Source organism: Drosophila kikkawai, chromosome 2L (genome assembly GCF_030179895.1).
Source record: "Drosophila kikkawai strain 14028-0561.14 chromosome 2L, DkikHiC1v2, whole genome shotgun sequence".
NCBI lineage: Eukaryota > Metazoa > Arthropoda > Insecta > Diptera > Drosophilidae > Drosophila > Drosophila kikkawai.
This window is the reverse complement of record NC_091728.1, coordinates 28223261-28240340: the sequence shown is the minus strand read 5'-3', so window position 1 is coordinate 28240340 and position 17080 is coordinate 28223261. Positions and strand designations below refer to the sequence as shown.

The 17080-nt window shown below is 37.9% G+C and overlaps 1 protein-coding gene across 4 annotated transcripts in view; it reads right to left on the bottom strand.

Annotated features, from left to right (window-relative positions):
* The window catches only part of Nipped-A (Transcription-associated protein Nipped-A), a 177043-nt gene that overhangs the window by 104951 nt on the left and 55012 nt on the right, over positions 1 to 17080 (bottom strand). For 2 of the 4 annotated variants that reach the window (XM_070283344.1, XM_070283347.1), the window contains exon 5: positions 14055 to 14145. The exons of the other annotated variants lie outside the window; for them this stretch is intronic. In XM_070283344.1, coding sequence (XP_070139445.1) covers positions 14055 to 14145 — 91 coding nt within the window. The remainder of the gene's footprint in view (positions 1 to 14054; positions 14146 to 17080) is intronic. 4 annotated transcript variants of the gene reach the window in all.

Here is a 17080-nt window from a genome sequence, read left to right as displayed (position 1 = left end):
ATTTAATAAAACAACTAAATTTTTTAGTCAAAATTCGCGGTTTTGATTTCCAATTAAAAAAAAAAAATCGGCATAAAATTTTATCAAGAAAGGAAGTTAACTTCGGCTTCGATTTTATAAAAATCAAAGGCTCGGATTTAGCTAAAAACAACAAAGAGAACTTGTCAATAGACAAGTAGCAGCTGTGGTGACGATCGTTTCGTTGGCGCTACCCAACTCATCAGACCACTTCTTTTTGTTGTTTTTAGCTAAAGCCGAGCTGGGAGCGCTTAAGCTTTTGAACGCTCGGTGAGCAGAGGGGGAGCAGGGGCCTCCTGGCGTAAACAAACTAAAATTCTTCATAAATTTAAAAATATCATATAAGAAACCTATTTCTTCTTAAATTCTAATTGACTATGATCTAATATTTTGTTAAATAGCATTTAGAAGCTATCACAGCCTCATACCTGGGTGGCATGGAGTCCACCAAGTCTTAGCAACGCTTGAGGGGAATATGGCCTCATTCCTCCTGCACAAATTACCAAAGCTGCATGTTAGAAGTCGGAAACTTCTTTAATACATAGCCCTTGATGTCCCCCATAAGTTTTCGATCGGATTCATATCCGGGGACTGGGCAGGCCATGGCATTGCATCCACTTTTTCATTAAGAACCGACTCCTTGGCCACCTTACTGGTATGATTATGGTCACTGTACTGCTGAAATATCCAAATTAATGGCATATTTTCTTCAGGATACGGCTGCAAAACAGTTTTTAATATTTGGACATAAACATAATGGTCTTTGATCCCACTGATCATATATACGGGACTTACAACGTTGCATGAAAAGTATACTCATACCATGAATTTAAGGCCACCGTGCTTTACTGTCTTCAGCGTATGGTTTGGGTGGTACTATGTATTTGGAGGTCGACAGACATATTGTCTTGTCCTATTCCACGAAATAAAACCAGTTTGGAGTCATTTGTCCAAAGGATATTACGCCATTTCAATAGTGGTAGTTTAAGTGGCTATTGACGAACTCAAATCTGGCCTTGATATGCCTTTAACCAAGCAATGACATCTTCCATGGACTTCACGAATTCAAAATTTTTTCAATAAGTCCCCGGCGAATGGTCCCATGACTGATTCCCATGCCAATTCCCGCTCATATATCCCTAGAGGATGCAAAAGGACGAGCTTTGCTGAAGCGAAGTACGCGTCGAGCCTGTACAATTGTGGTTTTGCGAATCGTACCTCGGTTTTTTTTTTGGGTTCGGTTCATATTTTATGATTTATAAACTATTTTAAAAGAACAATTTGAAAGATTTGGAGTCTCTTTACATGTTTTGCCCTTCTTTCTAGGCTAAGTTATCTGATACCTTTCTCTCATGGAGCAGTGAGGTCCTGCGCCCTCTAAAATACTTTTTTTTGCGTTGTAATGGTGTATTATAGTATAAACTATAATAACGACCTTAATCTAACTCATTTTTTACAAAATTAGTAGAAATTTCGGCACTTTTTGCAAAAGAGAAACGATCAGTAGAAGTACACCAAAATTTTAAGCTGCGAGTGTAAAACTGTAACTGTCAAACAGTAAGCATAAGTATAGGTAAAATGTAATAGAGCTCGGTTTCGTGTGTGTTTTTCAGCATTAAATTTATAATGTTTATTATATTATATATTTAAATCTTAAATATAGACTTTTTTAATACGATAAAACTTTATTTTTTGATGGTTTTAAATTTTTTAAAACCAAATTATTATATGCTATATATAAACATACAACTTTTATGTATTTCCTTTTTTATACCCTTGCAGGGTATTATAATTTCAGTCAGAAGTTTGCAACGCAGTGAAGGAGACGTTTCCGACCCTATAAAGTATATATATTCTTGATAAGCATCAACAGCCGAGTCGATCTAGCCATGTCCGTCTGTCTGCCTGTCCGTCTGTCTGCCTGTCCGTCTGTCCGTCTGTCCGTCTGTCCGTCTGTCTGTCTGTCCGTCTGTCCGTCTGTCTGTTTCTACGCAAACTAGTCCCTCAGTTTTAAAGCTATCTGAATGAAACTTTGCATATAGTCTTCTATATACTCTCACTGCTATATATGTCGGAACGGGCCGGATCGGACGACTATATCATATAGCTGCCATACAAATGTTCGATAAATTTTTAGAAAAAAAATTATAACTTTGCTGTTTTTCAATATTTTTGCACCATTTTTTAGATATGGCCATTCTATATTATTTTTCAATTTTGGTAAAAATTTTATGAAAATCGGACGACTATATGATATAGCTGCCATAGGAACGATCGGGAAATTTTTTTTTTTAATCTGTTCCGTCAGCCGAAAATGGTGACAATTCTGCGTCGATTCCACTTTGTTTCATGAAAATCGGTTCAGTTGAACTGGAGATATCATGGCCGCCAGTTCGAAAAACGTGGTTTCGAGATAAACGCGTTTGAAGTTTGAAAAAAGCTCATTTTGCATAGATCTTGCTTCACAAAAAAGGCTGTATATTCTAAAGTATTTCGAATTTCTAAAAATCCTTTTGGGGACATATGGTATCCCAAACTATAAATAAATGCAAAAAAAAAAAATCGAAAAAAAAAAGTTGCCCAATGAGAAGACCCCCTTAAATAACCCAGAAAAGGAATTTACTTCAAGACACCGATGCTTATACCCTTGTGGTTTGTAATTGGATTATTTCAAAAACTATAAGAAGAGATTTAAAAAGTTTGGTTCTGATTTTTGTAAATCTATTATATAAAAATAAGTCGAGTTTTCTGCGGGGATCCTATAACTCCAGAACGCACGAATCGATTTCCACGGTTTTGCATTCGTTGGAAAGGTCTCGGAATTTGTGATATTTGCAGTAAAGAAAATTCAGGAAAAATTGCAACAGAAAAGCGGGAAAGTCATTTTTGCATAAAGCGCCAACACTGACACATAGCATGCCATAATTCTCTACTCAGTTTATTTTATGACAAACCGAAATTGTGTTCAATTGTGAGAAAAATAAGTGATTCGTTTCATATCAGTGCAATTGGAAACCAGCATTTGTATTTAGGGTGGTAAGATGAACTGTGTAATTATGTGGATTAGAGGTTAAATTAACCGCTCTGCCTATAGTCCAAAATGCCTAGAGCACGACGTGTGAACATCGGTCTCCGCACAAGGCATGCAATAATTTTTTTCCTATTAATTTCCCGATCGTTCCTATGGTAGCTATATCATATAGTCGTCCGATTTTCATAAAATTTTCACCAAAATTCAGAAATAATATAAAATGGCCATATTTAAAAAATGCAAAAATGTTGAAAACCAGCAAAGTTATAATTTTTTTTCTAAAAATTTATCGAACATTTGTATGGCAGCTATATGATATAGCCCGTTCCGCGAGAAAACTATATGCAAAGTTTTATTCAGATAGCTTTAAAACTGAGGGAGTAGTTTGCGTCGAAACAGACAGATGGACAGACGGACACATGGACAGACGGACATGGCTAGATCGACTTGCCTGTTGATGCTGATCAAGAATATATAATACTTTATATGGTCGGAAAGGTCTCCTTCACTGCGCTGCAAACTTCTGACGGAAATTATAATACCCTGCAAGGGTATAACAAGAAAGAAAGCTAATTTGGGAACGCCGAAGTTTGTATACTCTTGGAGTTTAAAATCGGATCATTACGAATCCAGCCATTCTGGTTAAATTAATATTAGGTTACGTTAGGTTAGTCCGGACGGCCCTCGAGGGGCTACACATAGGCTAATATGGCCCATAGCTATCCGGGGAAACTGAATGGACCTAGAGACTATTTATGCGGGTTTCGAGATCCTTGAATATCAAGGTGTTTTTCGCAAAGGCAAGGAGTTCGCCTGGCTTTCTCCTGGAGCATCTTCTAGCGATGCCAGAACTGGAGAGCCTAGGTATCTCAGTCTTGCCCTCGTTAGGGCCGGACATTTGCAAATGAGATGCTCCAAGGTTTCGATTGCCTCGGATGCATCACATTTCCGGCATTTGGCGTTGTCGGTAATACCCAGCTTGACTGCATATGCAGCAGACAGGCAGTGACCTGTAAGAATACCCACTAACATTCTGCAGTTCTTCCGCGGAAGATGCAGCACGTAGTGGGTGCGTTTCTCTTTGTGTTCTTTGCACATGATTTTTGATATTCTGCAGGTTGCGGAATTACTCCTCCACCTGCTTTTTGCGCTTGCGTCAGCCCGTCTCTCTAGATCGCTTTGGAGCGTTCTTAGGGAGATAGGGACGTTTTCTGTTCTTTCACTCGCCAGTCCAACGCCTTCCTTTGCAAGTTCGTCCGCGGTTTCGTTACCGTCTATGCCTTGGTGGCTGGGAACCCAGTAGATCCTCACTGACTTAATCGTGCTTAGGCTATCTAGTGACTCCCTGCTTGCCAGTACATTTTTGGAACTGACCACTGATGATTGCATGGATCTTATCTTATGCATAAGAATCACAAAGTTTAAAGCGCTCTCCTGAAAAATGTCATTTTAAAAATCGGTGTACACGATAACTCAAAATCTACTGAACCAATCGGTTTGAAATTTGGAACATACTTCTTTAGGTAATTCTTCAGGTACTCACGTCGAGCTTTTTTAATTTTTAATTTTATTATATTTTTTATTTAATAAAACAACTAAATTTTTTAGTCAAAATTCGCGGTTTTGATTTCCAATTAAAAAAAAAAAATCGGCATAAAATTTTATCAAGAAAGGAAGTTAACTTCGGCTTCGATTTTATAAAAATCAAAGGCTCGGATTTAGCTAAAAACAACAAAGAGAACTTGTCAATAGACAAGTAGCAGCTGTGGTGACGATCGTTTCGTTGGCGCTACCCAACTCATCAGACCACTTCTTTTTGTTGTTTTTAGCTAAAGCCGAGCTGGGAGCGCTTAAGCTTTTGAACGCTCGGTGAGCAGAGGGGGAGCAGGGGCCTCCTGGCGTAAACAAACTAAAATTCTTCATAAATTTAAAAATATCATATAAGAAACCTATTTCTTCTTAAATTCTAATTGACTATGATCTAATATTTTGTTAAATAGCATTTAGAAGCTATCACAGCCTCATACCTGGGTGGCATGGAGTCCACCAAGTCTTAGCAACGCTTGAGGGGAATATGGCCTCATTCCTCCTGCACAAATTACCAAAGCTGCATGTTAGAAGTCGGAAACTTCTTTAATACATAGCCCTTGATGTCCCCCATAAGTTTTCGATCGGATTCATATCCGGGGACTGGGCAGGCCATGGCATTGCATCCACTTTTTCATTAAGAACCGACTCCTTGGCCACCTTACTGGTATGATTATGGTCACTGTACTGCTGAAATGTCCAAATTAATGGCATATTTTCTTCAGGATACGGCTGCAAAACAGTTTTTAATATTTGGACATAAACATAATGGTCTTTGATCCCACTGATCATATATACGGGACTTACAACGTTGCATGAAAAGTATACTCATACCATGAATTTAAGGCCACCGTGCTTTACTGTCTTCAGCGTATGGTTTGGGTGGTACTATGTATTTGGAGGTCGACAGACATATTGTCTTGTCCTATTCCACGAAATAAAACCAGTTTGGAATCATTTGTCCAAAGGATATTACGCCATTTCAATAGTGGTAGTTTAAGTGGCTATTGACGAACTCAAATCTGGCCTTGATATGCCTTTAACCAAGCAATGACATCTTCCATGGACTTCACGAATTCAAAATTTTTTCAATAAGTCCCCGGCGAATGGTCCCATGACTGATTCCCATGCCAATTCCCGCTCATATATCCCTAGAGGATGCAAAAGGACGAGCTTTGCTGAAGCGAAGTACGCGTCGAGCCTGTACAATTGTGGTTTTGCGAATCGTACCTCGGTTTTTTTTTTGGGTTCGGTTCATATTTTATGATTTATAAACTATTTTAAAAGAACAATTTGAAAGATTTGGAGTCTCTTTACATGTTTTGCCCTTCTTTCTAGGCTAAGTTATCTGATACCTTTCTCTCATGGAGCAGTGAGGTCCTGCGCCCTCTAAAATACTTTTTTTTGCGTTGTAAAGGTGTATTATAGTATAAACTATAATAACGACCTTAATTTAACTCATTTTTTACAAAATTAGTAGAAATTTCGGCACTTTTTGCAAAAGAGAAACGATCAGTAGAAGTACACCAAAATTTTAAGCTGCGAGTGTAAAACTGTAACTGTCAAACAGTAAGCATAAGTATAGGTAAAATGTAATAGAGCTCGGTTTCGTGTGTGTTTTTCAGCATTAAATTTATAATGTTTATTATATTATATATTTAAATCTTAAATATAGACTTTTTTAATACGATAAAACTTTATTTTTTGATGGTTTTAAATTTTTTAAAACCAAATTATTATATGCTATATATAAACATACAACTTTTATGTATTTCCTTTTTTATACCCTTGCAGGGTATTATAATTTCAGTCAGAAGTTTGCAACGCAGTGAAGGAGACGTTTCCGACCCTATAAAGTATATATATTCTTGATAAGCATCAACAGCCGAGTCGATCTAGCCATGTCCGTCTGTCTGCCTGTCCGTCTGTCTGCCTGTCCGTCTGTCCGTCTGTCTGTCTGTCCGTCTGTCCGTCTGTCTGTTTCTACGCAAACTAGTCCCTCAGTTTTAAAGCTATCTGAATGAAACTTTGCATATAGTCTTCTATATACTCTCACTGCTATATATGTCGGAACGGGCCGGATCGGACGACTATATCATATAGCTGCCATACAAATGTTCGATAAATTTTTAGAAAAAAAATTATAACTTTGCTGTTTTTCAATATTTTTGCACCATTTTTTAGATATGGCCATTCTATATTATTTTTCAATTTTGGTAAAAATTTTATGAAAATCGGACGACTATATGATATAGCTGCCATAGGAACGATCGGGAAATTTTTTTTTTTAATCTGTTCCGTCAGCCGAAAATGGTGACAATTCTGCGTCGATTCCACTTTGTTTCATGAAAATCGGTTCAGTTGAACTGGAGATATCATGGCCGCCAGTTCGAAAAACGTGGTTTCGAGATAAACGCGTTTGAAGTTTGAAAAAAGCTCATTTTGCATAGATCTTGCTTCACAAAAAAGGCTGTATATTCTAAAGTATTTCGAATTTCTAAAAATCCTTTTGGGGACATATGGTATCCCAAACTATAAATAAATGCAAAAAAAAAAAATCGAAAAAAAAAAGTTGCCCAATGAGAAGACCCCCTTAAATAACCCAGAAAAGGAATTTACTTCAAGACACCGATGCTTATACCCTTGTGGTTTGTAATTGGATTATTTCAAAAACTATAAGAAGAGATTTAAAAAGTTTGGTTCTGATTTTTGTAAATCTATTATATAAAAATAAGTCGAGTTTTCTGCGGGGATCCTATAACTCCAGAACGCACGAATCGATTTCCACGGTTTTGCATTCGTTGGAAAGGTCTCGGAATTTGTGATATTTGCAGTAAAGAAAATTCAGGAAAAATTGCAACAGAAAAGCGGGAAAGTCATTTTTGCATAAAGCGCCAACACTGACACATAGCATGCCATAATTCTCTACTCAGTTTATTTTATGACAAACCGAAATTGTGTTCAATTGTGAGAAAAATAAGTGATTCGTTTCATATCAGTGCAATTGGAAACCAGCATTTGTATTTAGGGTGGTAAGATGAACTGTGTAATTATGTGGATTAGAGGTTAAATTAACCGCTCTGCCTATAGTCCAAAATGCCTAGAGCACGACGTGTGAACATCGGTCTCCGCACAAGGCATGCAATAATTTTTTTCCTATTAATTTCCCGATCGTTCCTATGGCAGCTATATCATATAGTCGTCCGATTTTCATAAAATTTTCACCAAAATTCAGAAATAATATAAAATGGCCATATTTAAAAAATGCAAAAATGTTGAAAACCAGCAAAGTTATAATTTTTTTTCTAAAAATTTATCGAACATTTGTATGGCAGCTATATGATATAGCCCGTTCCGCGAGAAAACTATATGCAAAGTTTTATTCAGATAGCTTTAAAACTGAGGGAGTAGTTTTCGTCGAAACAGACAGATGGACAGACGGACACATGGACAGACGGACATGGCTAGATCGACTTGCCTGTTGATGCTGATCAAGAATATATAATACTTTATATGGTCGGAAAGGTCTCCTTCACTGCGCTGCAAACTTCTGACGGAAATTATAATACCCTGCAAGGGTATAACAAGAAAGAAAGCTAATTTGGGAACGCCGAAGTTTGTATACTCTTGGAGTTTAAAATCGGATCATTACGAATCCAGCCATTCTGGTTAAATTAATATTAGGTTACGTTAGGTTAGTCCGGACGGCCCTCGAGGGGCTACACATAGGCTAATATGGCCCATAGCTATCCGGGGAAACTGAATGGACCTAGAGACTATTTATGCGGGTTTCGAGATCCTTGAATATCAAGGTGTTTTTCGCAAAGGCAAGGAGTTCGCCTGGCTTTCTCCTGGAGCATCTTCTAGCGATGCCAGAACTGGAGAGCCTAGGTATCTCAGTCTTGCCCTCGTTAGGGCCGGACATTTGCAAATGAGATGCTCCAAGGTTTCGATTGCCTCGGATGCATCACATTTCCGGCATTTGGCGTTGTCGGTAATACCCAGCTTGACTGCATATGCAGCAGACAGGCAGTGACCTGTAAGAATACCCACTAACATTCTGCAGTTCTTCCGCGGAAGATGCAGCACGTAGTGGGTGCGTTTCTCTTTGTGTTCTTTGCACATGATTTTTGATATTCTGCAGGTTGCGGAATTACTCCTCCACCTGCTTTTTGCGCTTGCGTCAGCCCGTCTCTCTAGATCGCTTTGGAGCGTTCTTAGGGAGATAGGGACGTTTTCTGTTCTTTCACTCGCCAGTCCAACGCCTTCCTTTGCAAGTTCGTCCGCGGTTTCGTTACCGTCTATGCCTTGGTGGCTGGGAACCCAGTAGATCCTCACTGACTTAATCGTGCTTAGGCTATCTAGTGACTCCCTGCTTGCCAGTACATTTTTGGAACTGACCACTGATGATTGCATGGATCTTATCTTATGCATAAGAATCACAAAGTTTAAAGCGCTCTCCTGAAAAATGTCATTTTAAAAATCGGTGTACACGATAACCCAAAATCTACTGAACCAATCGGTTTGAAATTTGGAACATACTTCTTTAGGTAATTCTTCAGGTACTCACGTCGAGCTTTTTTAATTTTTAATTTTATTATATTTTTTATTTAATAAAATAACTAAATTTTTTAGTCAAAATTCGCGGTTTTAATTTCCAATTAAAAAAAAAATCGGCACAAAATTTTATCAAGAAAGGAAGTTAACTTCGGCTCGCCGAAGTTTGTACACCCCTGCAGATTGGTTTTGATGTTTATATGATATTATAGATTTAAATGCTGAAAACACACACAAAACAGAGTTTCATAACTTTTTACCTATACTTATTATGTTTGCTTTTTTTAGCATCGACCTATATTTATTAGCATTCGTAATTGCAGACTTGAGGTCATAACCGGCTTCGATTTTATAAAAATCAAAGGCTCGGATTTAGCTAAAAACAACAAAGAGAACTTGTCAATAGACAAGTAGCAGCTGTGGTGACGATCGTTTCGTTGGCGCTACCCAACTCATCAGACCACTTCTTTTTGTTGTTTTTAGCTAAAGCCGAGCTGGGAGCGCTTAAGCTTTTGAACGCTCGGTGAGCAGAGGGGGAGCAGGGGCCTCCTGGCGTAAACAAACTAAAATTCTTCATAAATTTAAAAATATCATATAAGAAACCTATTTCTTCTTAAATTCTAATTGACTATGATCTAATATTTTGTTAAATAGCATTTAGAAGCTATCACAGCCTCATACCTGGGTGGCATGGAGTCCACCAAGTCTTAGCAACGCTTGAGGGGAATATGGCCTCATTCCTCCTGCACAAATTACCAAAGCTGCATGTTAGAAGTCGGAAACTTCTTTAATACATAGCCCTTGATGTCCCCCATAAGTTTTCGATCGGATTCATATCCGGGGACTGTGCAGGCCATGGCATTGCATCCACTTTTTCATTAAGAACCGACTCCTTGGCCACCTTACTGGTATGATTATGGTCACTGTACTGCTGAAATGTCCAAATTAATGGCATATTTTCTTCAGGATACGGCTGCAAAACAGTTTTTAATATTTGGACATAAACATAATGGTCTTTGATCCCACTGATCATATATACGGGACTTACAACGTTGCATGAAAAGTATACCCATACCATGAATTTAAGGCCACCGTGCTTTACTGTCTTCAGCGTATGGTTTGGGTGGTACTATGTATTTGGAGGTCGACAGACATATTGTCTTGTCCTATTCCACGAAATAAAACCAGTTTGGAGTCATTTGTCCAAAGGATATTACGCCATTTCAATAGTGGTAGTTTAAGTGGCTATTGACGAACTCCAATCTGGCCTTGATATGCCTTTAACCAAGCAATGACATCTTCCATGGACTTCACGAATTCAAAATTTTTTCAATAAGTCCCCGGCGAATGGTCCCATGACTGATTCCCATGCCAATTCCCGCTCATATATCCCTAGAGGATGCAAAAGGACGAGCTTTGCTGAAGCGAAGTACGCGTCGAGCCTGTACAATTGTGGTTTTGCGAATCGTACCTCGGTTTTTTTTTGGGTTCGGTTCATATTTTATGATTTATAAACTATTTTAAAAGAACAATTTGAAAGATTTGGAGTCTCTTTACATGTTTTGCCCTTCTTTCTAGGCTAAGTTATCTGATACCTTTCTCTCATGGAGCAGTGAGGTCCTGCGCCCTCTAAAATACTTTTTTTTGCGTTGTAAAGGTGTATTATAGTATAAACTATAATAACGACCTTAATTTAACTCATTTTTTACAAAATTAGTAGAAATTTCGGCACTTTTTGCAAAAGAGAAACGATCAGTAGAAGTACACCAAAATTTTAAGCTGCGAGTGTAAAACTGTAACTGTCAAACAGTAAGCATAAGTATAGGTAAAATGTAATAGAGCTCGGTTTCGTGTGTGTTTTTCAGCATTAAATTTATAATGTTTATTATATTATATATTTAAATCTTAAATATAGACTTTTTTAATACGATAAAACTTTATTTTTTGATGGTTTTAAATTTTTTAAAACCAAATTATTATATGCTATATATAAACATACAACTTTTATGTATTTCCTTTTTTATACCCTTGCAGGGTATTATAATTTCAGTCAGAAGTTTGCAACGCAGTGAAGGAGACGTTTCCGACCCTATAAAGTATATATATTCTTGATAAGCATCAACAGCCGAGTCGATCTAGCCATGTCCGTCTGTCTGCCTGTCCGTCTGTCTGCCTGTCCGTCTGTCCGTCTGTCTGTCTGTCCGTCTGTCCGTCTGTCTGTTTCTACGCAAACTAGTCCCTCAGTTTTAAAGCTATCTGAATGAAACTTTGCATATAGTCTTCTATATACTCTCACTGCTATATATGTCGGAACGGGCCGGATCGGACGACTATATCATATAGCTGCCATACAAATGTTCGATAAATTTTTAGAAAAAAAATTATAACTTTGCTGTTTTTCAATATTTTTGCACCATTTTTTAGATATGGCCATTCTATATTATTTTTCAATTTTGGTAAAAATTTTATGAAAATCGGACGACTATATGATATAGCTGCCATAGGAACGATCGGGAAATTAATAGGAAAAAAATTATAGCTTCGTTGTTTTTCAACGTATTTTTATCTACTCTGAGATATAAGCTTTTTTTATTGTTCTAGAATTTTGGTATAAATTTCATAAAAATCGGACAAATATATCATATAGCTGCCATAGAAGCGATCGGTAATTGTATCAAATATGTAAAGCTGGGAAGCTGTCAAACTGTAATGAAACTTTGTTTTGTGAGTGTATTCAACAATTATATCTATAACTAGCGGACCCGGCGAACTTTATCTCGCCCCAACTTCGACTGATTAAAACCAATTAAACTGAGACGTTCCGTAATTCCGGATATACGTCATCGCATCTTGAGCATACTCATGCATATGGCGCGGGCTTCCAACATAAGTAGCTGGGAGAATGGTCAAAAAACCGATGTTGGCCGCGTGTCCTTCAGTAGCGATGGCGTCACGCAAGTGGATGTACTCGTCTGAGCGCAACTTCGACTGATTAAAACGAATGAAATTGAGACGTTCCGTTTCTACTTTGACGTACATGTCGACACAGTACTGTTGAAACAAACGGCGGTATCTTAACAAATGATTGTCAACATCAAGTCGAATCATCAATCGATACGCATAAAAATTCATACAGCTAACCTTCTTATTCGTTTCTTCTCCTAAAATTTGAATTCAAACTCAGTTGTAGAATTAAAAAGACGTGATGACTTTTAAACAAACCTGTCGTTGGATTGACCATCTTTATGTTGAAGTGATACCCATCTTCTCCACGACAGAACATCAACGGGTATTGAAGAGCATCATAAGACCGATGAGTCTCATAAACTGGCTGCAATTGGCCATTATCCCGACGCTTAAGAACAATATCGCGTGATTCAACATTCTCGCCAACAATCACCACTGCGACTTCATTGATAGTGGGAGCATTAAATTGTCTTGCATGGCTACCAGTGGGTCTTTTGTCAGCGCTGATAATGATTTTATGTTCGTCATAATGCATTATATCCAATGCGGTTTTAAACAATCTGACCAATTCATTATGCTCATGGAGAAGGTTTGCAATTGTTGAATAATTTCACGTTTAGTTGCAGTAAAAATTGCACAGCGGTGATTTAGTTCAACTTCCGAATCACCAATGAAATAGATCTGAAGGAATTTATGATCTTTGTTTTGTGGTGGTAACAAAGCGCCCGCTCGGTGGTGAATTTGCCCTTGAATCTGAATGTTGGGATGCAATTTTGAAAAAATGTGATAATAAAGAGACGCCATTACCTTATAACTTGGATTGTAGCCTGATTGTTGAACAACCTCGGCTCCAAAAGACATCATTTGAAAGCATCCGTTATATTTTTGTGCAAGCTTCAGGAAACTATTTGATTGGGCTGAGTTTCCATATAGTAGCGAGTACAATGGCTCTGGTGGATGAGCCAAAACGGGCAATTTCATTTTGCCACCTGCACAGCATAAGCCGGGGGTTTCCAGCCGAAACTTCAATGCATTACAATGCTGACATACAACAGATAATGAACCAATAACAACGCACGTAAGATCCTTGTAGGATGTTTCAGGATTGTATGCGAATGCAGCGCGATTCAAGTTTTCATTTGCGGCTCGTCTTCCTCTATTATTTTGTCGGGCTTGAGGTGGTCTTTGTGCAGCGCGAAGCTGTGCCATTTGGGCACGTATCGATGCATTTATTTCTGTACGTTCCTCTTGCGTCCGACTATTACGGAAATTCTGATTATTTATTGCACTGCGTGAACGCCGCCCAAGATTTGATCGTCTAACAGCAGGCATTACTTCCAATTGTTTAAGCTCACTTTGGTAATGCTTCGTTAGCTCGATTTTTTTGTTTAAATATTTTTTTACCGAGTTCATTGATACACAATTTCAACGCAGCTATGATCTTTGTAGGGTGTTTCAGAATTTTACATACAACAGTGTGTCCATCTGTTGAGCCGCTAGCGACCTTTCCGGAAGGACTTCCCAACATTTTCTTATGCTATAACCTTCTTCTGGCAATTACAAAAAACTAAAAAAAAATTGAGCCAAATCGGCCCAGCCGTTCTCTTGTGATTTGATCGCTAACATTTTTTGTCTCCATTTTTATATATATAGATATAAACATCAAAACCAATCTGCAAGGGTATACGAACTTCGGCGTGCCGAAGTTAGCTTCCTTTCTTGTTTTTCATTAATTTGACCAGAATGGATCGATTCTTAATAAACCAATTGATTCTAAGTAATCCAATTGCAGACTTCAATTCAATCGCCAGAGTAAACTTCCTTTCTTGTCAAGAAATATGTTTAGCATTCGCTGAAAGAAAATAGTGCAGAAATATATAGAAAGATTATTTACCTGAAATATTCGCACAATGTATGCCAAAAATGACAATGTTTTTATTTGTGCACCCATGAAATCAACAAAAATTTCTTTTTGCGTTGAATTTCTGCAATTAAAAATGTGTTCAATCAATAAGAGGAATGAAAACATTAAGTAAATTAAAAGTACATTATATATAAGATATATCCTGAAGTTTGCAAGATGTCCAAAAGAGATAATGACACCTTCAACTCCTACAAGCACAATAGCATTTAATGGCTATTCTTATTGTATTATAAATCAGTTTTTATCAATTATTAACGCGTTATATACATATCGTGAAATTTTACATCATGACATCCCAGGGAACAAAAAAAAACAGATGAATTAGCCAGATCAGCCTCGGCAGGTCGAAGTACAGATATATTGATTCCGATCTGACAGCTTTACAGCCAATAAGAATTGATCAAAGTAGTGTGAACTTAGGACATCGAAGAAATGTTAGCCGGACTCTGACAAAAATCGTACCAGAGAACTCTTATCCACCAGTAAACTTAATATTAGAAGGTTCACGACGGTCGCCAAATGATATTGGACGATTGAAATGAACGAAAGGAAGATGGAAAGAAATTTCGAAGCAAGAGACACCAAAAAACCTGCTCCTGCAACTGTCCAGCCCTTAACTAAATCAGACTACGTGACTTCGGTGCCTACCAGTTGGAATCACTGGAAAGCATAAGAAACCTTAAGAACTCAGCAATCCTAAGTTTCATTTGTAACACAGGCTGGTTCTGAAGGCGAATAGAATACAAAAAATAAAAAGTTAAATTTCTTCGCTTTAAAAAGAAGCAAACTTCGGCACACCCTTTCAGTTTGCAATTGGATCATTAAGAATCGATCCATTCTGGTCAAATTAATAGAAAACACAAGAAAGGAAGCTTTTCTCATTGTTGATCCACTTTCAAACTGGAAGGGTATACAAATTTCGGCTTGCCGGCGCACACTTCTAAAAGCGCAAAGCAAAGTTAATGCATAACTTTTAATAGTTACACATTCCACGTCGACGAATGGCACACGTGCCGTTACTGCAGTGTTACCATCTTTCGATTCCGAAGGTGCCTACACAGATGCCGCGACATTGTGCAAAACGGCGAACATGATTTTATGTGAACATCCGCAAGGTGCATCCTTAGCGGAGCTGAGCTTAGAAATTGGCAATGAAATTATCAGCTCGCTTTTCAAATCAGCCTTCAACTCCGTGGCAGTGTTTAATGCTGATTGCAATTCTGTCAGGGCAAGTCGAGAGAAAGCTGTATTGACTCCGCGCGTGCATCGATGGTGGTCATTTATGCAGCCGTTCGAATAACAAGTAGAATATCGAAAGGAGAGCCAAATGGCTCATGTTCATGAGATCAGAAAGAGTTTGTTGTATCGCATTATTCAAAGAAAGACGTGATGTTTGCCTGTTATGTTATGTTAGATGGTCCGTTATTAAGGGGTTATATACAGTTGAAGTTTTGTCGATTTTTTTTTTTGACACCATAAAGAATATTTATTAAAAATGTTTTACCGGCGTTGTTTAGTACATCTTTCTGGGTACTTATTAAACAATTTTTTTATAAAAAAATATTAACTAATAAAAAAGTTATGGCCGAATTCAAATACCCTCTTTTTCCGATAGTGACTTGCGGTGGACATCATATCCCGAGAACGGTTCATCAGAAATCAAAAATTCAAAAAAATTTCGTTAGTATTTGGTCTAGTCCGTGAACGAAGGATTTGTAAAAATTTTGATTTATTTTATTATAAAAAATAAGTGGTCAAAATTTGGTGTTGATCGGATTAATAGTTTTTTAGTAATCGTGTCCACCGCAAAGGTAACTTCGAAAAAAAAACGAGTCTGAGATAATCGCGTTTAAAGTTTCAAGTTTGTTCCGGCCGACGTGCAGGTCGTGCGCTATAAATAGCAACAACTTCGGTTCTAATGCTCCGATCGTTGTTTTTGTGAGAGTATTCTCAACAGTATATACTTTAAGAATATGCAATAAAAAAAAATCGATTTGTTCGACTATCACAACTGTATATAACCCGTTAACCATATTCACGAGACCATAATGCATCTAGGGTTGCAAGTACTTTTTACGAGTACTTTTGAAGAAAATCGCAGCCCAGAAGCGCATTACAATCCATTGTAAAGTTGTCTACAACCAGAAACTTGTGATCGACTACGCTAGCGTTGAAAAATCCGATTGGCTTGGTGCTTTTGTTACCCAGGCCTCGCAAAACCGACTCGCTTTCCATCATGTTTACTTTTTTTAAATTCTAAAGCACGCTTTTTCTGACTATCGAGACATCTGAACCCGTGTCGACTAGGCACTCAACATCAACCCCATTTATTGTAATGTTCTTGAGGAGGCGGCTGCTTGTCACAACCCGAACTGTGTTTTCCTGTTGTTTTTTACACTCCCGTGAAATATGTCCGAACTCGTTGCAACGAAAGCATTTTGTTTTCGACTGGCAGTCTTTTCTTTTGTACTCCGCAGAGTCAAAATTGAAACAGAAGTCCTTCTTCTTCTCAAACACTTTCGGCTTGACACTCGTGTTAACTTTGCTTTATTTACAGCTTTTTTGTACCAACTCGAAAATGTCGTACTCTTTTTTTAGCGCATTCAGAGAATGGCAACGATACATAGCGACTTTATTTTCGTTTTTGATTTGTAGCCCATTCACAACATGCCGTATTAAAGCAGATTCTTCCACGCTACCGATGTTCGCGATCTTCTTCATTTGAAGCAAATACTCATGAAATGATTCTGACTTTTTCTTTTTACGTTCGCGCAACAACTGGTGAATATCGGCACTGTTTCGACTGCATTTGAACTCGACCCTTAATTTGGTCTTCAGTTCCTCGAAATCGCACACGCACTCGGATTCTAGGAAAAGTTTGGCAGCTCCGCACATTTTTCCTCTGGCATGCACATATTTTTGTTTGTCCGCATTGCGCTTAAAAATTTCGAACCACTTATCAACAGGAACCGAAAAACCGTCATTGATAATTTTTT